Raw genomic sequence first — 27,790 nt, 5'->3', positions numbered from 1 at the left:
TTTTCCACTTTGTGTTGGTTTTAAAGTGTGTTACATGCGGCCTTGTTGTTTCTCTTTGTGCTTCCCTCTCTTTTTCGCAAATCTGAATCAGGCCTTTCCACAAATATTACTTTGTTAACATTATGAGATTATGTTTTACAACATTTTCCAAATTAAAAAAAATATGTAATTCAAGGCTCTTGATATACATATATCTCTATATACTCATAGATGTGTTATCTATGAGTGTTTGAAAATTGTGATAATTCTAACATTATGAAGCCAATGGATAATCAGTTTACTAAGCGATCGATAGCGACTACACGTACTTCTCTACAACTCTACCTCCACCCAACCTCAACCTGAACATAGGTCTGCAATGGTTGAGAACACCTGTTTGGGCGGGTCAGGGTTAATACCTACTGTACATCACAAAGAACTTACAAGACAAGCCTCCTTTACATCATAACATCTGCTGGTAAAACCTGCTCTGGATTTTTATTATGGTCTAATTAAAGACCTCACACACAAAGCAGCTGTTCAGAAGATTTGGCAAAGGAAGTAGATACATCTGAAAAGAGGGTCATCTTATTACTCTTGTAAAACCATTAAAAATAATCCTTGTTTTTTTTCTCCCATGTGTAGTCTTTGTTTATGCATTTATCATGTTTTGTACAGTTCAGATTCACCATTTGGTTAAAAGACTGAGATACCTCAACAGCTGTCAGATGGTCGCCTGTGATTTCCCACGTGTATAAATCATTTGTAATTCTGAGAGCTCATTCAAATTGTTTTCACGCTAACATCAGCACTGAGCTCAAAGCGTCACCTCACAAAGCTGCTGACATTCCTCCACACTAGTTTTCATTTCACTGCTACCACCGGTTCAAACTCCAACACCCAACCACGCGGATAGGAACACAGACAGATCACACTCTCAGAGAGGCTATACACCCATGCCATTGGACTGCAAGTCTTTAATAACCCCAAAAAAAGAAGAAAAAAAAGAGAACTCCATACAAAAGTATAAGTACATGGTCACTTATTGAACTGTATAGCATTTTATGGAAATGATCGAACATGGTTTTATCTATTAGTTTTAAATACAATACCTCTCGACAGTCAGCGGCCACAGAACTGGATCTGACCCACAAAGTGGGCAGGGAGTCCATCTTTGTCGGGGCAGGTGATGCAAAGCAGCTGTCCACATCAGGAGCCACAAACCGGTGATATCAATGTGACACGTGAAAATATAAAGAGTGACATCCCGTGTGAACGGGCAAAATAAAGCTCAACACTGATTTCCTTTGAATCAAAGCACACACAACCGTTTAGAGACATAAATAATGCAGTATATGAGTATCAGTGCAAGACAGCATTGGGGACAGGGAGACAGGGGACAAAATCCCAGACAGAGAGATTGAGACACTTGTTACTAACACGTACAATAAAGCCTGAGTGAGGAAAAACAGAATACAGACAGGATGTAATTTTTGGTCGAGTGAATATGAGAATCAGTTGACATCGACATCAAAGTTCAAATCGATGGGGCACATTCAAACTTAAAACAGGAGATGGGTCGGACAAAAAAATTGCACCCTGTCCCTGCCATGTGCTGTGAGCTCCAACCTGCCACTTAGTCTTGTGATCCTCATCTCTGAACCTGAGGGACAAACTCGACCCTGTGTGGAGCGTGACCACCGGGTTGAGCTGCTGATGAAGAGGAGGAGATATTAGGGGAGTCTCGGATCAGGCTACTGGTTCCAGATCACACCTCGCTTTGTGGAAGCAAATTCCTGCCAAAGGTCATTGGTGGGATTGCTTGAAACCTTACTGGGATTGTGACTGCGGCTGCATGCGAGTGTGGATCAGACCCGCCCTCACTCCTGCACTCGCCCCCTGCCCTGCGTGCTGAACGTTAGCTGGTACGGTCAAAGGTGTAAGCACTGGGACAGCAGGCTCTGTGATAGAACATGGTCCACTGTGATAAAACCTCCAGTTGCAAGCATCCTCATTTTGTGCATTAGTCAGTGTTATTGATTCTTTAATAAAACCTCAAAACCAAAAACTCAAACAACAAATTAAGACACAGGGAGTAGCTTCTCTTATTTATCGCTGCTGCACTCAAACGAATTTAAACTCTGGTGTCATGATTCTGTTCCCTGGATGTGGACTTCATTTAGAAATGACAAGATGACGAAGATGATGATGAAGATGATATGAAAAAAGAATTTCAGTTTTTTTTGCAGCATTGTGGTTTGAAATCAACATGTGAGTCATACACTAATTGTCCCCGGCGTGAACTACAGACTATAATGACAGTTATTCCTCCAGGTTGATATCTATCATTGAGGCCAAATCATATCGTGAATAAAAAAAAAAAGCCTGAATTATTGTTTTGTATCCAGTGTTTAAAATATATATTATTGTTGGCATCAAAAATAAAAGTAAAGCTTACTGTTCCAGCACTTCCACTTTTAACTATTCCATTTTAAAAGATCACTATGGAAATGTTTATAAGTGCAAATTGGTCGTTTTTTTCCAGAAAAGCTCCTATGATTTTTGATGCTGCGATTTGGGAAAGAGAGGACCACAAACTCTGTCTTCTCATTTCATGTCCTCTTATTTGTCCTTAGGTCCTCGGCCTCACTTATCAGAGTTCTTGCGCGGTCTGCGGAAGCTGGACATGTTCTCATTTAGTGCATAGATGCGCCTGGAGAACTCCTCGAAGCCGGCCTCATCCAGCTCCCCCAGCACTTGTTCGTCGCACTCCACAGCTACTGCGTGGTCCACAGGGATGCAGCGGTATTCGTCGAGGCGGGCCTCGTCTACTAACCCTAACCCCATCCCTACCCCCAACCCCAGGCCTAAGCCAGTGGCCTCTGTGCCCATGATCTCCTCAGCTTGCTCCACAGAGCAGCGCAGCTCTGGGACCAGGCTGCCGGGCGTCTGTCCTGGGACCAAAGAGCCGTTCATGGCGCCTGTGTATTGATCAGCGGCGACTCTTTCCTCACCAGTTCCCTGCACTGGAGAAGAGTTCTGCGCCACTGTACTGCTGGGTAGTTGTTCAGTCTCTTTTCCTTTATGTAGTTCAATCTCTCCATCACTGCTTTTGCGTCTCTCCACCTCCACTGCCACTGTTTCGCCACCTTGCTCCTCCTCCTCCCCCTGCTCTCCCTCCTCGATGGCCTCCGTAGTCTTGGTCAAGTTAAGCGAGGCCATGCCAGCATCGAGGGAGGAGGAAAGGTGTTTAGGGGAGGGCGGTGCCAGGCCACCAAGGGGCTGCTCTCCTTCCATGGCTGTGTTGTAGCTGGGTGGAGGTGTTGGCTTGTACTTATCTGCCTCCGAGCTTGCCCTTTTCCTCAGGCCTCGGTCTGGGGAGCTGGTGTGGCCTATCTCTGAGGCGGTAGACATACCAGGCTGGGACTTAGACGGCACCGGGATGGAGCTAGAGACATTGTGCCGATCACTGAAAGGGAGAAAGAGAAGAACACTAGATGAGCAAGGACATAAACACAGGTAGTGACTTCGTAAAATTCAAGATACAACTATTTGTTGATGTTTTCCATTTATTAGAGTTAACATTAATCTTTAAAGCTGATATGACCACAATATCCTAAGGGGGTGAGTAAGACACCCAGGTTTGGACTTTATTCTCCATTGATGTCATCAGCAGCCCTCCACCCAAAGAGTCCAGCTCCTTCCCCCTGACCCCGGACAAGGACAGCTGCAGCTAAATCACTCCACCTTACAACATTCACAAAGCATTTGTGCAGCCTGTGAGACTCGCCTCACGTTCTGCAGAGTGGAGGAGCACAGCAGGCGGCCACCCAAGTATGTCAGACATTTTCCTCCATAACAGATAACAGACTCAGGATCTGGGAAACCCCGCCCACCCTGGTACTGGAGCCATAAATTTACTTAAATGGGGGCCTCACCACCTCTTCTGAGAGCCCAAGGCCGTGTATAATTTACTGGACTACTTAGCAGTCTGCTTAATGTGACCAGTCCACTATCTCAGGAGCTAAGGCGCTGTACTGTTGGGGTCAAAGGTGAAGCAGGGCCTCCTTGTGTTCTCCTGAGATTCACATCTGTTTGTTAAGGACTTAAGGACAAATCTCTGCCTGTTAAGTTGGACGTGCACTCATAATAGATGTCCTTGTAAATGTTCTCCTGTCCGGTTATCTTTGCCACTGTTTTGATTCCTTCTCAAAATAGTGGCACTTGCACACCAGAGTGGAGAGCACTGGTGGACATGTGCGTTTATTGTGTACTAGTGTGCGTTCTGATTGACACCAACCACATGACGGCGTGTAAAAAAGGGCCCTGACCTTGACCCCTGCAGACAGGCACCATGACGAAGCGGTCCTGACATGGTTCACAGGCGGGACAGCGCAGAGCCGAGAGCAGAAGCCTGTCTAGTTTTACGAAAAGCTTGTCAAACTTCAAAGTGCCTGGGATACAGTAAATGAGAACCATCCAAGGTCTGAAGCTACAGAATGTAAACGCTCACGGTAACAACCTGTAAATACTGCACCTCATGGCTAGCATATTCAGCTAATTGGAGGAACACAGATGTAAATGTCAGGTTGTCAACTGAGGTCAGGGTTAAGAAAATAAAGGCACAGGTAATGACTCAAGCCTGTGAGAGTGTTCGTCTTAAGTGGGCAGAACAGTAGATGGGCTGTGCTTAACTTGGCAGTGCATGTCCATCAAAACACATCATTTATACATATAGCTTCAGCCTGTCCCTCCTGATGAACACATGGCTAATTCTGCAGCAAGGAATTTTCATGAACAATGTGCTCTTTAACACTTAATTAGACAAAGAGGGGTAGAAACAGAAAATATGGAAGTTGAATGATTCCCAATCTCAAACAATTATCTGTGACTATTCAAATGAAACCATCATGGGCTCTCTGGAAGCCAATCAAAAAATTTGAAAACCTGAGCTGGTGGAGAGGAATAAAGGCAGATGTCATGAGAAGTCAATTATCATTTAAGTAAGTGGAAAATGTGGTTCAGTCCCTTTGAAACACAATACAGGTTTGGAAACCGGAGACAGCTGGTACTGAGTTAAGTTTAAGGTTTCAATGCATAATTTATAACAAGCTAATAAGTGACTACTAGGTTTCTTTTTTTAAGCTTGACTGAGTGATTTCCTTACGGCAACGACTGATTAGACGGCTTTGATTTTAATCACCATCAACCATTTTCTTCCATTCCTGCCTCCAGCTGATTTAAGGTGGACATCTGCGCCTAAATCAAATGTATTACTAATACCGGGAAGAAGAAAAAAAATCACATGGTCATCACACAAAGTCTCATGTCTTGTGAGGAACTTTGGATGTTGACCGGGATATTTTGTTCCACTCGGTGTCTTGAGTGGGCCTTCATTACTTCTGTTATGTCTGCTAAAATGTGCTGCAGTGTATGAGTAACAGACGAGGAAGGGTGTGTCGGTGAGTGCCGCAGCCAAGCAAACCTCTGGGCAGTCATAACATTTTTTCATGAAAAACATTTTCTTACTTTTACCGATGACATGTTCTTTAATGCGAGCAATTAGTCACGACGTGTATAGCCACTGTGAGTATATGTGCCATTGAAGGGCGCTAGGAACACAGAACTGCTGTAATACCTTTTCCTAAAGTTGTTTGAAAAAGCTGGAACTCATTAAGTATAATTACAGAATAACGCTAAATACTTCCATCACATGAGCTACCTGTCTGTTGTTGGCATTCTTCGTGCACTGTGATTTTTTTTTAATATTCTTAATAAATAGTACTCTGTTCACATTCTGAAATATCCTTCCTCTTGTAATAATGACTGACACAGTCCAATGGGTCATTGGGTCGGCCACCACTTCAGTCCACACCAGATTATCTCCACGGTTAATAGACAGAATGCCTTTACATTAGGGACATGTGAGGTACACCTAGTTTAAACTAATGCAGTCTAATACAAGATTCCAGCAAAAGATCATGTCCTATGTTAATGACCATGCAGTTGGATCAAAACTTCTACAAAGGTTTCACCTATTACTCAACATGAAGGGAGGATTTAATGTAAGACTCTTGCATCAGACTGTATTGGTCTCAGATAGCTGTTCTTGAAAACTGCCATTGTGTATCTGTCATTCATGGTCCTCAATGGATAGATCATAATGACTGGTGCGCTTGCTTATATTCTTGAACCACCATGATGCTGACTATTTGGGTTTAAAGTGGCATGTCTTATAATTTGTTATGCACATTCCTGTTTCCCTGAGGAGGAACTGTTACTGTATGAATGTTGATCCCTTAACTTTTTATCATCTGTCACAACTTTGTATTTGTCCCATACTTCAGCACATTATCGCCAATTGCAAAACCAAGAATAAGAACATTAGCATGCAAAGGCTATCTCATAAATGGTTAATCTCATAAATATTTTCATTATTTGAAACTTTAAATAATTTAAATGTGAAAATCATCATCGTATCTATATATAAAATGTATAATAATAAGAAATCTCCAATCATATGTTCTCTGCACAGCTTGAACTTTGTATATGGCATTTATGACAGAGTGACGAGGAGCACAAACTGAATTCATGATTTAGAGTTCGACATAACGTACTGATGAGGAAAAATACAATGCGTGACACACAGTGATAGTTTCCCTCCACCGGCAGACGAAACTATCCACCTTCAGTAAATATTCAGATTTAACTGGGGCTGCATTACACTGACAACTAGACTGAACCCTGTGAATGCTGCTAAGAGGTCTGTGTTTCAATCATCATGCAGAAAGCTCGGCAATGGAGCCAGAAATAGCCCTCATTTCTCCAAAGGTTTAGCCTGCTCTCTTCCTTTCAACTGCGGATGTCAAACCTGGCATATTTCAGGCCGACTCCGGAATTCGGTAAGCCAGACCTTTCCACTGTCCAATCCCTGATATGCTTCAGAACATGCACCTCTCCGTATCCTGATCCTGCTACGGAGCTATTATTTCAGGCCAAATTAAACAATGGCAGATAAGAAAAGGTTGTTTATTGTGATTTAGGGAAAATCATTGTGACACTACAATGCACTCTAGAGGATGCTATGTTGCTTTATCAGGGCATGACTACCTGATTGTCCGGAAAAAAATAACGCTGGTATGATGAGTAAATACGAATGTAAATTACTATAAAAACATTATTATATCCTAAAATATTAATATTTGCATCAGATGTGCAATTTTATTTATTAATTTTACATTTTATTACGACTGACTGTTGTCTGCAAGCCAACAGGGAACTAAAGTCTGCATATAAATTGAATCCACTCTAGCCCTTAAGTGAGATTAGCCCCAAAACAAATGACAGTTTAGCTGTATACCGATTCATGCTGGAGTTGATGAGACATAGTGTGCCAAATTTTGCCGTTTTCATTCAAAAGCTCAATTGAGTAGACGCATAATTAAGCAAAAGATAATTTTTCGAATCAAGCAACACTTCTCTATTGTAGTCACAGATAAACATATATAAGTTAAATTGGCATAATGGGTAAGATGATTCACACAATCCTAGTTTGGTCTTTTTTAATCAAAGTTGGTGATTGATAGCAGGACTACTGTGCACACTTTTCGTGGAGTGTGTGTATTCACAGATGTACATAAAATTTTTTAAAACATCACTTCTCATGAACACTGTCTGTGACGAACAGTGAACAGACCTAACTTAAAATAGACACATTAGTTCAAGCTAGGTAAATAGGACCCATTCATACCATATAGTATAAATATGTGAGGTCCTGCCAAGGTATTCATTCCACTATATTGTATTAGCTGTAAATCATTACTGGGCTGTACTGTTCCATTGTCATTCTTTTAGGTTTCAGAGGATTTAAAGGACTTAATAAACAGAAAGCTATCATATTATAGTAACTTCCTTGAAAAAATGAAATGCAAACAGGTGGTTGGCTAGAAAAAGGTTTATGTGACAGAGGGAGATGGAATTTTAAAGCATTAAAATTCTTGAGGGGTAAGGAGAAAATGGTGCAAGGAAAACCAAATGTACCTTTGTACAATATCGCATGATCAGGTAATAATTCTTGATGTATTTTAGCAAATATAGTGTATTCATAGGACTCTTCTCTGTTTTGATATATATATTCAATGTATATAACTTTTACTTTATGTCCTTTTATCTGTTATGGACAAGACTGTAGCTGTCAAATGTCACAAAACTTTGTGTACATCATGTAACACATGGGGACGACAGAGGTTTCTCTAACATTTCATGCAATATGGGATCTATGGCATGGTTCACATCCACCAGCTGCTGTGTTGAATCTGCCTGGCCCGGCGCCCTGCCACACCTTGACCCCACCCCCACGTGAACGTAGCCATGCTTCCAGGCACTGCAGTGGGATTAGGGCCCTGTGAACCTCTGCCAGGCCCTCAGCGGATGTGGAGCGGCAAATGGGAGCATGCTGAATGCATTTGCTTTGATCTCAGAGGACTGCAGTTTAAAAAGAATTGGTTTCTGGGACTGTCTCTGTCTTCTTCTCGGTAATTCACCATTTTTCCGCGGTTTCTCATCCTTGAGCAGGTTAAAAAAAATACAAAAAACATTCTGCCCATTTTTCAGCAGAACTTGACTGTATATATTGTGACATGTTATGATGTGTTTCTGCGACAAAACTGTTTGGAAATGTTGAAGAGATATCAGGAGTTTGACAGATGAGCATCAAATGCCCACTGAACAAAATGGCCATATATTTGTAGCGTTACACACTCGCTCTGCTGTTCCTCAGTTTTTCCACCTTATATAAAATGATTCTTCACTGCTCCCATGGTGCGGACTTGGCACTTGGAAAAAACTCTCCCTGCTCAATTGATCTATGCTGAATTAATCCTATATGAGGGAAGGAACCGTTTCCAAATCTGCTCTGGAAACAGTTCCCTCAGCAATATCCCTCATCACATCATCCGTGTTTGGATGGGTGAAAGAAAGAGAGAGGTGGCAGGGAGGGATAGAGGAAGTAGATTAGCTCCTCTTACACAGTCTACGTACGGTAATTACCTGCAGCTGCCATGCAGAATATTTCATAAGCTGTGTCTCACTGCTGGAAATTGTATCTGAATTTAGGCTTTTTCAAACTGGGAAAGAAGCCTGGAACTGATATGCGAGGATATGGTATAACAGTATCAGAGAAGGAAATCTGTGCGTATCCTTCAAATTACAGGACATTGTGTAACAGTAACCTCCTCTTCCTCACTGGAGACTTTAAGTTGGAATGAAATATAATGAGTTAAGGGGCAAGTTTAAAAACTATGACTCTGCTGAAAATATCAAACTCTTTGATACACACTTAAACATCAGTTTTCTAAAGAATTTATTCCACCTATAGTGGTAACATCATTCTCACATACAATGCATTTCGAGTGGCAGGTACAAAAACTGAAGAGTGACAGAGAGCTGCATTGCATGCCACTTGCAGGTACGTGCACAACTGCAGATGAAACTATGAGGTCTAATGGTCTGCATGGACTGTAACAACTTATTGGATGAAAACACGATTGCACTTGTGAGCATGTGACCAATAGCGCTACAAATAATGCTGCAACAAGCTATACAATGCAGCAACGGAGCAAAAAGTTAAAAATCTCTTAAATCTTATGAGAAGTGTAGAAGTTTTGTTGGGTTCCTTATGAAACTGACAGGGCACCACAGTAAACAAAGAAGTTATTGAGAAACGCAGTTTTTTCTTTCTTCAAAATCAGATAAATACTACTATCCTTCATTGCATCATTATACACTGTGCTTAAAGAATAGCATGTCTTGCTCTTCTGAGTAGATGAAGCAGCCAATTAGCTTAGCTTAGCAAGGAAACAGCTACTGGCAGCTTGAAGTTCCCGAAGACACTTAAAAATATCCTATGTTTGTTTATTCCCTCTGGTCACCACTGATTTATCACTAAGTCTCTGTATTAAAGTTCCAGTCTGGTGAGACAGGCAGTGTTTTGACCTGTAAGTCGGCACAGCACAGTTTTTGTTCCAGTCCCTGTGGTCTCATTGTCATACAGGAGTGTGGCTGTGGCGAGCCACTGTGGAGCAGTTACACTTCCACCTCCACTTCTTAAAAAACTTCCATGCACATGTACACACGTATACACAGCCACATAGCTTAAGGGTTAGCAGGCCCATGCTTTCATCTAATCTATCTTTGGGCCCTTCCACATCCCATTAAGGAGGAAGGGGCTATGGAAGCCTGATTTGAGAGCTCAGACTTTTCATGGCTTCTCTCCTTTCAAAACAAAAGATTATTCAATTAATGTGTGTAATACAAATTTTCCCCTTTGCTGACCTTGGGAGAGGAGTGGAGATCAAAGAGAGCTCTCTCTTTTATAAGACAGTCGAGCTGAGACCTGATACAGACCCACTCCCAGGATTTAGTGAAGGGTAACTTACACGCCATAAGACTGTAGAAGGAGCGAGGCAGGGATCTGAGCATTCCACCTCACCACGACAAAGTGGCTGCTTTTTATTTAAATGTCGAGGTACTGACGATGCGCAGAGGTGTTATCAAAACAACTGGTAAATGGTCTGTACTTCTATAGAGCTTTTCTAGTTCAAAACCACTCAAAGTGCTTTATAGTAAAGCTTTGCCATTCACCCATATTCATACAATGGATCAATGTGCAGCAATTTCTCTAGCATATCACTTACACAATGTTGGCTACCCATCAGGGGCAATTTAGTGTTCAACATCTGGCCCCAGGACACTTCTGCACACAGTATAAGGGAGACTGGGATCGGACCTGTGACGTTCTACGTAGTGTACCAACCGCTCTAGCTTCTTGGCCTAGCCCGGCCTCCAGACAACCGCCCAAAAACAACAGGACTTATTAAAAAAAATACTTTGGATAATAATCTATGCGAACAATCTGAGAGAGATTGCAGTATAATATTCTACAATATAACATACATCCTACCATGTGCTGCATATACAGACACATGGTTTTTATAGAACATCTCTGAGGCTTCCATGACTTGTGATGAAATCCTCTAGGTGTAAGGTTTCTCTGATTCTTACCATCGCACCAGCAGGCCATGTTCCAGGAAGTTCTTCAGGTTGGGTAGTGTCTGCTGCAGGTCCGGGGTGGTCAAGCCATGTTGATATCTCAGCTGCAAGAGAAGGGAACACAAAGTGCCTCATTAACATCAAACAACCTACAACATAGGACTGACCAGCGCATATTGTGTGGTGGCCACCGCATATCACTAAGACACGTGTTCACATTCTCCATGTTTGGATGTAGTTTAGAGAAGACAGAAATATACCTACAGGAGAGCTCTCAAGTCTACATACTTTCGGCATGACACATTTCTACTCTCCCCATTAGACTATTATTCATCTGGACACAAAATGGGCATCTCTCCCTGATATCAGGCTTGTGCGCTAATATATAAGGTGTGTGGAAAGACAGGGGATGAGATGTGGGTGGCAAGTAAAACCTAAAGGCTGAATTATAGTCCTGCGACTGCAACCGCGGAAGGCCACGCAGCTGCATCGACGGACTCGTTTTGGTTTATACTTCTCTAACGTGCTCGCTGTTAGAGCACATGAACGAAATGGGGCAAAGAGAGCACATTAGAAACGCCACTAAAATCTCCCATGATTTTCTCCCCCTGTCTTCACTAGACCCACTTCTAATTTTGGCCTTCAGCTTTCCCTCGCTTTTACCACAGTGCTTTATTTCATGAGGACGGGATGAAATCCTTTTTTTTTTTAAATACAGCAAGTCCACCTTGGACCCTGAGATCAGGTGCCAGGAATATCTCATCCAACAGTTGAGCAATGTCACAGCAAGCCAGCTCTTGTCCTGGAGCGTTTATTTAAGCTATATTACTGAACAGCAGAGGAGCATCATGCCGCACGTCCAGTGTACAGCTCCAAGGCCCCTCTGTCATGCATGCTGCCTGCACCAGCGCACATCTGTTTTGTTTCCACTTGGGTGCCACGATAATCCGTCTACTTTACACACACACACACACACACACACACACACACACACACACACACACACACACACACACACACACACACACACACACACACACACACACACACACACACACACACACACACACACACACACACACACACACACACACGTTACCCCATAATGGATGAGTGAGTGGCATTATAATAAATGATTTACATAGAAATAAATGTTTTATCCTGGAAGGACTTAGGTCACATTTCTTTGTAATTAGTCAGAATTTTATTTCAGTTTGGTTTCACGGTTTAGAAAAAGATAAATTGCTATCAGAGTATCTGCCGCCCTACTACCACATCCATACCAGTTTACTTGGTGCATAGTGGCTCTGTAAAGATTGATTAATGGCTAGAGGAGTGGCGTAAAAGCTTTAACAAGAAAGGTCATGCTGACAGAGTACACGCAGGCCACATGTGCATGTGTGTCAAATTTCTACTCAACCTAACATGGCTAAATCCCGCTCTGAACGTCTGCCAGAATCATGTGAAAACTGTTTAGTATGACGATACGGTATGTGTAGGACATTTACCAATGTGTCCACATGTCTGCATCAGTGCTCCAGTGCTCCAATGTGAGTGTGATGTGGTCTCAAATGGTCCGTGTCTGTCAGGCGAGCTAAAGAAACGACAGTTCTGACAATATCAGAGAAGAGGGTTTTATCGAAAGGAGCCACGGCCGAGGGAGTCGGACAAGGGGAGGGTGTTGCCTTGAAACCCAGCTGGTGACGGACTGGTCCAAAACCTACGGGAACAACACTGAGATCCATTCATGGCTCTGAGTTTAACCTCAGGGTCTGACCAAATGACGGCACTGCCCTGTCCACAGGGCCGGCTGAACGGAATTGGGTTTGAAACAGTAGGCCAAGATCAATAACGCCACCAGTTTAAAAACAGAAGGAGCAGAGCAACATCGGGCAGGGGGGGGCTTGCTTGTTCTGTGGCAAGATGCTAAAAAAAGGAAAAGCCCAATCTCGTGGAAATCTCAAAGTTACGGTCTAGAAAATATGAGGTAAAAATCAGATATGAGAAAAGAATATGTGATATGAGAAAAGAGTAAATATTATGGCTTCAGTGAAAGCAAACGGCAGTTGTCGACGATATTTCACGCTTTCTTTGATAGTGAGAGGGTGTAACAAAATGCTTTAAATCCAATTGCTTGGCCTGAGCTCTGTGGTGAGTGTAATAATCTCACTGTGGGTCTGACAGGAGCCCTAAGTCAAATTACATGCCTATATGTCTGAGTGTGGGGGAGAGAGAGAGAGAGCACGAGCGTCCATTTGTATGTGTAGCTGCTATTGTTTTCCTAACATGTGGAGATCTTGCCAAGTGTGCAGCATAAAGAAACTAGATATGGGTGAAGACAAGAGCGTGAAGGGTGACATCACTTGCGAGGGTACTTCTTTACTATCAGGCTCGTTGTGGGGGATTCAATTATAGGAGGATGTTACTGGAAGCACATGTGGTTGGAGCACGTGGATTCTCTATGTTTCTGTTAGGAATGTGCACGTCCATTTTCATGATGTGTGCCTCCGATAAAGTCAACCCAGGGGGCACTTGATGCATGTTCTTTTGTCAAATGTCTGCCAGTGGGCAACAGCGACACTTGAGCTAAGTGTCTGGTTGGCAGCATAGCAGAGCCACCAGCACCAGGCAGCTGCTGCTTCACACTGTCTGTGTAATGAGGTGTGTTTAACACATTCAGACAGGTTGGAAGACGGAATACTGCAACCCTACAGCTGACCCAGTGCTCAGCTAGCCAGACTCTATCAATATTCATAAACCGCTGTGGCCCTCCCTGGTGGAAACTGCATTAGGTTTCTCCTCAGATTGCACTGTATGTGTGTGTGTGTGTTCCTTATGAACTTAGTCCTGGGAAGGCATATATCCTGGACGCTGGCTGTCGAGTACCCAAACATCAGCCCCCCTCTCATCTTCTCTGCTTCGCCAGAGATATACAGTTAAACATTAGTGTAGACTGTGTCATATGGAGGAGAAGAAAACAGAGGATTTTGGAAATCTTGGAAACGAAGGAGGCAGCTTAATAGCATGGAGCTGTGTGTCATTTTCAATTGTCGCACCACGAAAGCTCTGACTGTAGTATGGAAACAAACAGCTGAGAGGGAAGGTTTAGATTCTGGTCTATAAACCTAAACTGTTCCTGGGAGTGTGCTGTAACTGATGTGAAGCAATGTGTTGTAACTGACACGGGGTAAAAAAAAAAAAAATGACAGATTGATCTCTGCAGCAAACAACAGGAATGAAAGTTTATGCACAATTTTCCGAGTCCGAAAGCCAATGAAATGAGTGAGCGGGACAGTTCCTGTAAAAGTTCACCAATCTCCTGAGTGTTTCTATGTCAACAACTCTAGACCAGATCAGACAAATTGCTCCAAATCAGTCCACTTGAGACAGCTTGTCATTTCCAGTTTCCCTTTCATACATCCCTCTGATGAATGCTGGTGGAGTTATTTGCGTGCATGTGTGTGCATGTGTATGGGCTTTTCACGCTGGCCACGGGGGTTCTTTGTCACGGGGCTAACCAGATCGTGGTGAGAAAATCTCAGGGCCCATTGAGAACGTCTGAAAGGTGAGAGGACCTATGTGCGAAGGGGGCGGAAGGGGGCACCCACTGGGGCTCATTCACACGATGACATATTGAAACAGATCCGGCCAGGTCTCCTCGTCACTGTTGACACCTTTGTGTCTGGACACTCCCTTCCCCGTTTACACTTTATTTTTTTTCAACAAACTCATTGGAGACTCTGCAGCATGTGCAACCTGTTGGCATGACCAAAGCATTTGGTATGAGTGGGTGTGAGAGTTATGTGGAGAAGCACAACTGAGCACATCTGGGGATTTTGGGGACTCATCCTTATCCATTATAAAGTAATATTAACAACCCTAGGAATGCAGCAGTGTATGCAGCCCCGGCCTGCCAATCCACTGGAGCCACGACCACACAGACACACTCTCAAACGTTGGCGGGAAGCAGACGGTTTACGGTACATTCCACCCATTTTTTTTGGCAAAACCGGCCTGTTTGCCCTGGGCTCTGTACAGCGGCTAAACAAACAGCCCGGCTTATGCCACATATTACCGTTTCCTTGAATTTGTCAGTACCAATCACCTTCAGATCAGACCTCAAATGTGGGCGGGCTGCAGAGAATTTTGAAGGTGATTGCTGATGATGTGGTGTGGGAGGGCGACCAAGGTTATAAAGCACACCTTCCCCCCTCCACATCTTCCATGAGGTCACCGGAGAAGCTGCTTGTCAGAGCAGACATCACTACGGTTCAACTGGTGCACATTATTAGCATCAATTGGCAAGAGGTTTTCCATCATCAGGGGAGATGGGGAGGAAATCTGGGATGGAAGGTATTTTCATCAAGAGAATTGCATTTCATGTGTCAAGAGGTTAAAAGCCAAATCCAATGGCATCATGCCCAATTACTGTGATTAATATTTAGCATGTTTTTGTCCACTGGGGTAAAAATAGAATTTATTTTACATAGTACATAGGTTTTACATGCTCCCCAGGGAAGATAATCAATGAGCTCCTTAAGTCCTATGACAGCTAACCAGGTGTTCTTCCATCCACCAACCCTCTGGTCAATCTGTGGACTGGATACTTCAGCAGAGACTGTGAAGTGAACACACACATTAGTCTCCATACATAGAAGTCGTATATGGAGAGAAGTGGCGCGTTGGGAGATAACCTGCCCCTGAAAACATTTCAGGGCGGTGTCTCCTCTGGTTAACATGAAAAATTCATGAAGTGCTGACCTGTGCGTAAAAAGAATAACACAAGATGAAAAACAAATATTATAAGCGCTGAACGACACTGTGGCACTGCAAGATATCCTTCAACAAATTAGAAACATGTGTGGACTAATTTGGTACGGTCTAATGAAACACTTCCTGTCACCTCAACCTTTATTTCTACTTAGCCTGCCAGGAAATACAATAAAGTGCACATTCTGTGCTGTTAATTATTAAGCCAAAGCTAACAGTGCTTCAGTGACCTGTATGCCAAACAAGTGGTCACTTCTTTTTCAAACAGTTACTGTGGTAAAAGAAAAGTGAAACTCGCGAAATCTGGATTTTTTTTTCCCATTTTGTCCAATGAAATAGAGAAAACTGGGTAAATCGTCTAAAGCTGTTTTCAGACATGAACTCCAGAGATTGTCCGCAGAGTTGGGTCTGGACATTTTATGGAGTTTGCCTTTCACGCATGAACAACGAAGTAGGGATTTCTCCGCTGAGACGAAGAAGAAAAAATAAATCACTGAAGCATTCAGGTTAGAGGCAGGGTGTAACGAATGAATGCTGCTGTTGAGATCACGTTTTTGTTTATTGCATATCAACTCTGGCGTCGGCCTTTATCACCAAAAGCTCTCTCTTCATCATTGCTGGCATTTGTATGTAGGACACCACTTTTTCACCCCGAGATATTCATTTTATTGTTTGTTTTGCATCTGTCATGTGTTAGAAACGTCATCAACACGCTCACTCGTTCTCATTCGCATGTGGTGATTCATGCTGTTCAGACATGCATGTTCTCACATCAACTCATTCGGACATTCTCTGGAGTTTTTTCTAGGGGGCTGGCAGGAGAAATTCTGGAGAAAAGACCAGAGCCTCTCACAATTGCGTTCTCAAATAATGCTCACCAGATAATGTAAGGAGATCATCCGGAGTTCACTGCATGTATTTAAGCAGCTAAATGTGCTGTACTTTTCTTCTTGTGATATTCATGTATCTGTGTAAGCCATTCATTAAAAGGTTTTAATAGATGTAATTTCGAGAAAAACAAGCAATAAAATGGCCAATAACCAACTGCTCCTTGGCTTGTGAGAGCAGCTTCGGGGCATCTATAGTGTCCTCGGGAGTTGTTTGGCTGGAGCATGTAAACCACATGGCCCACACAAGGTGTTTTGTTCATGATTAAGCTCTCAACTCTCGGCAGGACTTTGCCCGCAGATGATTCCTTCACACTTGAATGAGGATGCCAACTTCCTAATGGCAGCAGGTGAAGTTCTCCTCCGCTTATTACAGATGTCATTAAATCTGTGTATTCCTGTTTTAATCCTCTCAATACGACACTCAGTTTCCCGAACGGGCAGCTCACACAGTGGCATGTCGATCTAATTATTTTTTGTTTGTGTTTCCAGCTCTGTGAGCCACACATACAGATCAGGATGTTTTAAACAACATCTTTTTTGGGATTGCCAACAGATCTCTTGTTGGCAGCAATTGGAAGGCTGAGTCCAGCTTAGGGGAAGTAAACATTCACCTCACCCCATTCACCTCAGTGGGCTGACATGGTGCAAAGCGTTAGGAAACTGTATTTACATACTCAGAGATTCCTGTTAGATCTATTGTTTTGATTTTACGATAAACAGTTTGACTCGCCCAGTACAATTACAACACTCGCTTTGTCTTTTCTGTCCAAGCTCTAAAGCCAGACCTCATATGTCTCAGTGTTATACAATATATTTACAATACAATATAACAAAATTATAACTGACCGTCAATTTGAATGTGGGGAAGGAAAAACTTAAATATTTTTGACTTCTCACCTTGCAGTTACCAGGGTCATTGCTCTGTTACATATCGCATGAAAGTTGCTTTCCCTCTTGCAGGCATTGTGGCTTTGAACAATGGCACAGAATAAAATTAAATACAAATTGCTTACTAATTATGATAAACATGAAGGATGAGAACTTGGATCGATATTGAAACACTTGCCTTCTCACGTGGAGTAAGATGAAACCGCTAAATATGTTTTTTTTTACAACTTTTTTTGATGTATATCAGACATATTCCCCCTGGACGCTGGCTGTTTCTAGCTCGCTGGTGGATTTGAAATGGTTGATTATGTTGCAGTGTGGCGCTTCTATGATTCTGCCCATCTGGCTTATCCCATGCACATAATGAAACTCACTCTGTACAGCATTCACTCTTCCACTAAATAAATTACACTGGAATGTTGGGCAGGATGCGATCAAAATAGCTTCAGATGGGGATGAAAACATGAGGATAATATACACAATGTTAGCATTTTTGCTGTTTATATTTTATGTGTATTTACAGTTATCCTTAGCTTTCTGATTTCACGTTTCCAGCTTTGTTTTGGACAATGGTAGGTAAACCCTCACATGCTGTTTAAAACCTCAACAATCATGTGGTAGAGCGTGGAATATGAAATCCAGCTTGATTAATCACTGCTGCCTTTCATGTGTCTCTCAAAAAATATACAGAGCACGGCTCAAGAGTTGTTTGAATCTGGCTGGATTGATATGATTCATGCACAGCAGAAGTTCACTTCCCTTAAACTAAAAGGCCTTGAATACATGCCACGGTCATCAACCAGTCCTCAAGCCAAACTAGGAATCAGGATTCATAAACATCACAGAAATATCTTCCCACGTATTCAGTGTGAAGAATCCCTGCTGTCCCATTCTTGACACGTCCAGGGATTTCTACAAGTTTCTTGCAAATTTAAAGTCGATATTTAACTTTGAATGGGCAACCTGGAATAATGACAGTTTATTTTGATTGGTAGGGGAGTGCAATAATGGTTAAAGAATCATTTTCTCATACACATTGGCTGGCTTTAAATTTTCCTAAGGGCAAACAATAAGAGAGAAGAAGGACCAACTCAGGATCACATTCTTACTTTTTCTGTGACTAGAGTTTATTTTCATAAAAATAAGTTTCCAAGGAAGTATAACTCACAAAAAGCAGCTACATGTAAGTGCTCAGAGAAACTCAACAAAGAAAACTGATGCTGTAGAGTGCACTGTGATACAAATATCCACTGGCAGAAACTTGTTATTTGTACTCATTGGGCAAAAGTCAAATTAAACCAAAGTCAATATCAGAATTGAATTCTATACTAAATGTTAAAAAGTTTATAATGATCTCTTGTTAATAGCATAAAATGAGTCAACATAAGTGGTCAATAAGGAAAACTGATATATGTATTTAACGCATTTTACATTCACACTAATTAAATCAACCATCATGATAATACAACCAGCCGGCAGAGTTTGTTTTTGACTGATTTCATTTCTACATGCAAGAATATTTTTGGATTTTCAGACAAACAACAGCAATCACAGTCGATTCTTGTTCTGACCAGCTCACAGTGTTAACAATGAGGTGTATGAGCAACAGTTTGACTACGGGCAGGGTTACACTAGAAAAGAAGTGGCCTGTATGAGGTGTTGTTCAGCCATGTCAGAGTTCAAAAGGGCTGTGTCGTAGTTGAACTAACAATGAAAGAAGAAAAGAAAAAACCGTTGGAGAGATAAGAGTGATCCAAAGTTCTTTTCTCACATCCATACATCTTGTCAATCTCTCTCTGGTTAAAAAATGGTCCCACACCGACTCCCCCAATCCAACAATAGAAAGGATTTGGGGGAAGGGGGATTCTAAAGGTATTAAACCAACCGACATCCACCTCAGAGTTGTATACTGGCCCTTTAAGTGAAATACAGCAAACAGCTATTTCAAGACATGAAACAGGACTGTTTGTGTGTCAAGTGAAAGTCATGGGTTAATAATTCATGACTAATGTCAGCCTTTGTCATCTACAGGTCTGGTTCTTACAGTGGTCTGTAACTGATCTACCACACATTAAGTTTAATATTCACAACAGAAGAATGTGAGCAAGATTATTAGAGCAACAATTCAATGTCTAGTTGAAAGATGTCATTTGTTTTGTGTTCCTAGTTAGAGTTTGAGAGACTTAGGCCGTTTCCCATTTCACCTCTTAGCCCTTCCCCTTTTTTTTGCGCGTTCACCTGTAAGGGTAGGCTTTCCCAATACCTGTTTGTAGAAAGTTACCTTGACAAACCTACGGGTACCCAGAATGCCTTGCGAATCACCGGCAAGCTTGGAGAGAGACCCACAAATTTAGTATATTCAACATTAATAAGGTTTTAATAATTACTATAATGATTGTAATATCTCAATTTAATATAATTTCAATGTATTATGGTAATTCTTTTTACAACATCCTTTTAAAAAAAAGATTGCCAGCGCGGTAGCGTTAGCATGCCAGCTGTTGTTTTAAAAACTTGCGTTTTAGTCTGGAAGGGCAGAAACTGAGATGTTTGGAAACTACTATGACATTAGCCCTAGCAACCCTTGGCTTAGACTCCTGTGTTACTTTCAGTAGCCGCTCCAACCAAATGCTTCCCGCAAACACTAGGAAAAATATGTCTAGTGTACTCCAGTGGTCATGAAATATACTTTTTCAGGCATGATAGTATGGATGGGGATTTAACTTGTATTTAGCAGAAATACTTGTGTGGACAGAGTTCGTTTTAGTTTGAAAAGGCTGTATTCAGCCTAAAACGTATTAATATGGATGTAAAAAGGTAATGCACTAAACTAACAGAACTCTGTACATTATTCAGCTAGCAAACAAAACCTGCATCTCTGAAGACTCTGTTGGTGGTCAGGTTACATTGTGGGTAAGGTAGGGGCCATATTTGACAAGAAAAAAAGATAAACAATAACGTTTTGATTCTTGAAACTCTCCATTGTGAGTTATAATGTTAAAGAAGTGGAGTAAATTTTCTTATACAGTGCTCACAATAAAAGGCCTAAAGCCTTTCACTTTCATAAACATTTACACACCTCAAGAAGATGAGATAGCATGTGGTGGAGAAGTATGTTCAAGATTAAGGTCTTCTACTAAGTTATTGACTTTAGCAGCGACCTTATCACCAAAGCAAACCAAACACTCCATTGTACATGGGAATTTCCTGAGTGCATAGTTCATACTTTACGTCAAACAATTCCCTAACAGGTGAAATGTAATATACTTTGTACTTCCTGACTCTGTTGCCATTTCAAAAAGCGTGTAATGAAACAGTTTTTAATATTGCACACCCAAAGTTCTTCCACTTCATTTAACATCCTTTAACTCAGCCAACCTTTTCCTTTTACTTTCCCTCCTCTTCCCTCCTTTCTGTCTCTTCCACACTGTGGTAATGTAATACAGGTGTGGTGCACTCGCTGCGCCCGGATCTGATTCTGAAGCAGCCCTAATTTAAACCAGATTCTTCCGTCGCATTACTTATTGTTAAACTTTCCTGAGTATCGTGTTGCCGCCAAGTTCAGTCAACAGATTTGCATAATTACGGGAAAGGCTGTGTGAGATGAAGAGGAAATTCAGTTAGAGAGACCACCGGTGACAAGAGACCAATGTTAGTCTCCTCTGACCCCAATCACGGCAGCGAGGGTCGGAGGTGGGTACTGCCATCCCCACAGTCTAAATGAGGTCCCTTCATGGTGTGGTTATTCAGTCTGGGTATGTGCTGGTCACTGAGAAGGCCAATGAGGGTGAGCTGTGTGCTACAGTAACATCTATTGGATTAGCCAACGTCCTTGATGTCGCTCTGCTCCTCTGGGCTAATGACCCTTGTCACTGTAACACTGGAGCCGAGCTAAGAAACCCAACACCCACGGAGGCTGACCCTGTTTGCAAAGTCACAACACCAAGGTCAACTTCCTGTTAGCAGTATTGACATGCAGGCCTATCATCAATCCTCCTTGGCAGCTCTCACATGATCTCCTGGTACCTGGATGAGGCGTTCCTTGGAGAATATGTTAATTCCGCGCTTTGTAGGTTCAAATCTGAAGCATACTGAGGTTGCTCTTGAGTGAAGCCACAAATGTTAGTGGTCTAAATGGTGAAAGGTGCCAAACAGTGAAGGCCACAACAAGTGTGATGGATGACTGGAGGGAAAATGGAGGAGAGCCTTAGTTCAGCACTGGTCTAATGTGTTATATTTGACTATGGAAAGACACTTTAATGGAGAAAAGTGAAAGGAAAAACACAGCAGACTTTGCTCTAGTTGTAGGATGTCTTTAAAAGAAAAGTGCCAAATATAGTCATTAAAACATGGTATGAATTTCAGCCAGAGTCTGATCACACTCATTTTATTATTTTGAATTAAAGTGTTGTGGTATTTTATGAGGGAAATCTTTTTAATATGTGTTTTGTGTTTCCACATGTCCCCTAGGAAAACAGCAGTGCAGAGGAGAGCATGAATATATGGTTTGTGGGCAGGTGTCTATCCTGGCCTCGTGTTGCCCACAATTTCTCTCAGAACCGCTTCTTGTGAATGAGCATATTATTTTCTTTTCCTTTTACGACTGAGATTTTTCTATTAACATTACCACGGGAGGGAAGTCACAGGGAGAGTCGAGGCTGGCTAAATGAGCACATTCCTCCTCATCTGTCTGTACTACCAGCTCCCAGTTGTATTGCTTTCAAAGTGATGGTTGCAGAGAGCTACTTATCCGAATGTCTGCTTATTGTAACTGCCTGTTTAAACAAGTTGAATGTATGAGTAACCTCCATCAAAAAGTGAAGAATGATTACAAATTTATAAGGGGCTCGGATGGTCATTTCTTGCTATTCCCCACAACACAAAAATGGCAAACTTCTGTATCTGGTTAATAACTTTATAAACCTCTCTCAGCGTACTTCGTAGACACCATTTGTCAAGTATTTATTCAACCTCTATGAGAGTGAAATGACCCTGTCTGGCCAACAGCAAAACTGACTGGCCAACTACATGCCCTATCAAAATAGAAAGCAAAGAGACCCAGATTAAAGCTCAGACTTCCAATATTTCACAGAGTTCAACAGGATTATCAGGCAGATCCTAAAATATGTAGCATCAAACTGCTATGTGGAGGAATTTCGGTTGGTGAGGATTAAGGTATAAATTGGAGAGTGTGAGGTCTTTCATATACCCACAGGGAGAAGGATTTGCTACAAGTATTACATCAATATAGGTGTTTTCATTGACTGTACATACAGATTTGTACGATTTTTGTTTTAGTGAGAGCTGTGTAAATGTTTGTGTGTGAGCCATATAGGGCCATCAGGAGAGGGTTATGACATATTAAGTATTAGCAGGGATCGTAGCAGTAAGCCAACAGATCAACCATTCCTAAACTCTTGCGGAATAGATCTGAGATTTCGGTCAGCTTTCCAAGAGCCACTGGCAAAGACAAAGTCCACATTATGTTTCAGAAACAACTCTTAGATGAGAATATTAGAAAAACATACAACATATGAGGAACATGTTATAAAAGTTAAGCACCTTTTCAAATCCATTCTAGACAAAATTGGAAGAACCTCTGCCCATCCTGCAGTTTGAGAACTTCTGCATGAAAATGTCTTTAGAGAGAAGCATAAAAATTCAAAGGTAGCAGAATGGTACAATAAACAAAAGAAAGTGAAAAAGCCATGGCTTTCTTTTTCATTTGCTCATAGTATCAAATTAAAGCCGGTCACGTTAAGCGAACAGTACAGACTGTCCAGTTTACTTTGGACAGCCTGAAGCATTCCCTCGTCTTCTGGGTTTGTTCAATTGTGACCCTGCACAGTGTTAAGGATGTTAAAACCTTTTTCTACTGCCAATGGGCTGCAGTGTTTGGAATCTAAACACTCATTGAAAATTGGAGAAAGATTTTCTGTTTATAATCGGCAAATTAAAATCAGGGCATGGTTTTTCCAAGAGGACTGGAAAGACACCATCTACTGTATGAATAAATGCTGTACTCATGGCCAAAACCCATCTGAGGTGTTTGCTGCATTATAAGTGTAAAAAGGGGGTGTAATCTGTAGTTAGATTGGCTGACTCAACATCATAATAACTTCAGTTTGAGTGTGGTCCAGAGTTCAAAAGCCCTCAAAAGCGAAAAGGTAGCACCCTATAATGAATTTTTGACCTAACATGAAAGTATATTATTTGTAGTAACCATTCACATCAACTCTCACCCAAAACATGAACCGGGGGGTTTCCATGATGAAAACAAACGCATGCATGTCTACAAGGAATAATTCTCTAGAAACCTAATTCGATTTGGACTTGAAGTCAGGGACAGAACGATAAACAAGAAACAAATAGCTATTGTGTGTTCAAGTTTTTCCCCCCACCAAAATTTGAATGGCCAACATTGTGATCGGCTCCATTAGTCTCAGCATGGGGGAAAAGTGTGAGGTTGGATGTGCAGTTTCTAATGAGCTGGAAGAGGGTGACCTTTGAATTGAACTCTAGACTTAAGTGAAATATGGGTGAATTGGGCTCTCTTAGAGGCGCCAATTCATAAAAGCCAGCCTGTAAACTGCTGTACTACATCATCTGCTCTGCCACAATAACTTAATACGTAAGACTGAAAGAATATATCTGATGCATTAATGAAATATGACTAAATAAAACTAAAGTGAAATAACGAATAGCCAATAATCCAAACAACTGCTCACAGAGCATTTGTCATTAGATGGATTTACTGATAACAACCCTGACGTCTACGAACCACCAACTGTTTTGGACTGTCTGAGGTTGTCAGGAGAAGCCGTGTTCAACAAGGATGGAGGAGATGAATTACGATGAAGCTGCTGCCAGGTGAACTCCTCTGGCTGCTTGTTTCTCAGAGCCACAGGATGGAGCAATACTCTCCACCTCTCTACAACAATGTTGTGCTGCTTCACTCAGACTGTTGTAATGGTTGTGAGGCTGAAGCTCCAAACACATAAAAGCCAAACACATGTGCTGACATAAATAATCACAGCATGTGCATTCGTGTTTATATTTGCAGTTGGATGCATACTAAGGCAGGGTGCAGTTTCTGTGGACAGCATCGTAATTGCTGTGAAAAGTACAAGCCAACGACTTGGCTGGGACATGTTTTAAGTACATAAAAAAAAAAAAAGAAAAATAAAAGGGGTTTCCATGGGGACAACAACAGTATTGGCAATAACTTGTCCACTAAAACTTTAGAGATGGCTGCTTGGCGTCATCATGTGTAAGTAACAACCTGGGGTGCAACAACAATCAAAACAGTGGAGAAGCAATCAAACTGAATCTGAATAAACTGTTTGAAATCAGCTTGTTTATGACCAGATTTAATCTTGTATCTGAAACTTTGACAGACTAGGCAATGATTTTCCTGGGAAACTAAAATATTTCATGATAGGACAAAATTCTTAAAGCTGCCTTCTATTCTTAAGTAGATACTGAATAAGTATGAGGAGCAATTATATATACTTTTGCCCTATACAATAGATCGTCTATATCTAATCTTCATAATATAAGCCCATACCGTAGACATCAGTAAATGCAGTGAATTGTATTGCTTGTCACAAAACCACATGGTGAAAGTAACATTCTTCAAATATATAGCAAATCTAGGAAAATTAAAGGTTATTTGGATTCAAAGTAAACAGCTGACACTAATTATTTTTGAAGGAGAAAGAAAACACACCTCACTGCCTCCTTTTTTAACTTGAGCTGGTGTTTATTTAACAGCCGCTTTCATTAGCCACTTAGCCCCTTTTCTCCAATAACTGTAAAACGATTATGTGTCCTATGGGGCAACAGGCCTGGGCTCATCACAGACGCTTCATTAATAATAAGAAAGGTGTGGCGGGACGGCTGAGACCAAGACATGGCGGTGAGGACACTACACCCATATCATCTCTTCCTGGCAGACAAATGGAGGCTGACATCAGGGAGTGATGTAGATGCACTCCCCTAATGAGGTGAGGCTTTATTTTATAGAGAGAGGTGTCGGAGCGACTGACATTCAAAGAACAAGACTAATGCTGAGATTAACTCATCAAAACAGAACTAGAAATAGACTCGGAAATGCTACACCTGCACTTCATGTAGTCTTAAATGTGCACTATAGTGCTGTGTTGTTAAAAATGTATCAAAATGTCAAGTTTTGAGCACAGGTGAATTTATCAATTTGAAAAATTATAAAAATTTGACATTTATAAGAGAGATGCAGGAAAATATTATAATGCCACTATAAAATGAGACCGTAAGACATGATGAGCATAATATTTTGTGTGATGTAACTTATAATGTCAAAGTTGAGACAGTTGGCTGAGATTTGTTAATTATATTAATATTGCAAACACTCATAGCGTAGATTTTATTGTGTTAATGAATGAAAATTAAACCTCACTTAGTAGCTCATCCACAGACCATGGGATACAAGTTTCTACTAATATGTCTTGACTGATAAGTCTGCCAGTTATTTTCTCAATTTACTCTCAATTATTCAGTTGTTCTATTAATGTTTAAACAATGTTGTAATGGTTTCCTAAAACCCAAATAGTTTGTTTTCTCCATTTAACACAATAAAAATATATACATTACATATAAACACGAAACACAGCACCGTGTCTAATTAGGAGGAAGAGACTTTGACTCCTTTAACTTGATGACTAAGACCACTGAGAAGACTCTGTGGTCCTGAGCCGCTGTTTTAATTCAGATAAAAAGCTGCCGATTGGCCAGAGTCAAAGGGCTGAAATGAAATCCACATGGAAGCAGGAGCGGCACTGGATACAGGGACTAAGACAGAGCCAGCATGGCTGATATTCTTTCAAATACTGACCAGATGGGGCCAGCATTGTTTTATCCTAAGAGCTGTTTAATATCATTAAGCATGCATCTAGAATACATCTACTCCCAAACACCCATATGACAGCACACAGGGTTTGATGAATTAACAAAAAAAACAAGTTTTTCTAAACTTGCTGACATAAAATATATTTGGTCTCTGCCCTCTCCATTCTTATGACAAGGTCTAGAGGGGTGAGGGGGGATGTGTTGGCGAGCAGAAAAAGGCCCAAAATTCTTTTGTTTTCTGGCTTTGGGCCAGTTTCCCATGACTTCAACAGGAGAAATACAGATTGGACCTTTAAAACTTCTGATATTTGGGACTTGATTTTTACTCATTATGACAAAACTATGATCCAATGAAGAGATAGGATCTGAAAAATGTTCTTAACTTTCGACGTACTGTCCAGCGGGGCTTTCCCTTCCCTTTTATCTACCAAGCAGTTAGTTTCCTTTTAACCAAAGCCATTCTTGGATATTATCACAGAAACGTGACTGCTGGAATGGAGTTGAGAGACAGGAGGGAGCTGTGAGTGAAGGGACTTTAGAGAGCACATGGCTCTGAAGCAGAGTGGTATATTACAGTAAGACAACAGGAGAACAGACTCCAAACAAACAGGCCTAAGTTATAAATTCCAACCAGCTGGAAACTGCAGACAAACTATTAAGTAAACGATGGAGCAGAGCAGCCAACACTTTCCAAACACCCAGAATTACAGAAAACTCCTCGTTTTAGGAACAAATCCACCTCTGACCGGTTAGAATAAAGCTGCTTTCAGCCATGCACTGAACTTTGGATAATCTCCTGACATTCCCTGGAGGGGTTGTATGTGAGAACACAAATGTCAAAAGTGAGAGCGTCACATGAACATGCACACGCACGATTATCGTTTACTTTCACTTTCCTCTGGTGCCTCTTTGCGGTGATGCACTAACCTAGAAACAACCAACCACTATATGTGGAAATTCAATTAGACGAATTTAAGTGTTTTTATAAAGTTATAGGAGGCTGTCCCGAGGAATTCCCATAAAACCCTGGAGCTCAGGCGTAATCGCAGTGCACCATTGGCCTCACTCTGTACAAAAGCCTGAAAACTGGAAAATACAGAACAGTGACATACACTTAAAACTGCTGTATGAGACCTGCTTACGAATCCCAGCAAGTGGAGAGTTGAGTCTTATTGAACTGGTCTACTCTGAAGCATCCATTAATTCCACTGACACAAAAAATGAAAAGCATGCCGACTAGGAAACTGTGTTTCTTTCTGTCTGTGTATGATCTCCTCCCCTCAGTCTACCATCGCTGCGCCTACACTGAAATAGCATTGTTAATGGGA

General features: G+C 41.6%; 1 protein-coding gene across 1 annotated transcript in view; it reads right to left on the bottom strand.

The window, feature by feature from the left end:
- Positions 1–941: 941 nt before the first annotated feature.
- Positions 942–27,790, bottom strand: part of uvrag (UV radiation resistance associated gene) — an 85,197-nt gene continuing 58,348 nt past the window's right edge. Inside the window, exons 14-15 of the mRNA XM_053441360.1 lie at positions 11,041–11,132; positions 942–3,448 (exon numbers count right to left, since the gene is read on the bottom strand). Coding sequence (XP_053297335.1) covers positions 2,626–3,448; positions 11,041–11,132 — 915 coding nt within the window. The 3' untranslated portion in view covers positions 942–2,625. The remainder of the gene's footprint in view (positions 3,449–11,040; positions 11,133–27,790) is intronic.

Source organism: Pleuronectes platessa, chromosome 15 (assembly GCF_947347685.1).
Source record: "Pleuronectes platessa chromosome 15, fPlePla1.1, whole genome shotgun sequence".
Lineage (NCBI taxonomy): Eukaryota > Metazoa > Chordata > Actinopteri > Pleuronectiformes > Pleuronectidae > Pleuronectes > Pleuronectes platessa.
Note: the sequence above shows the minus strand (reverse complement) of the source record. Positions and strands in the feature narration are given on the sequence as shown.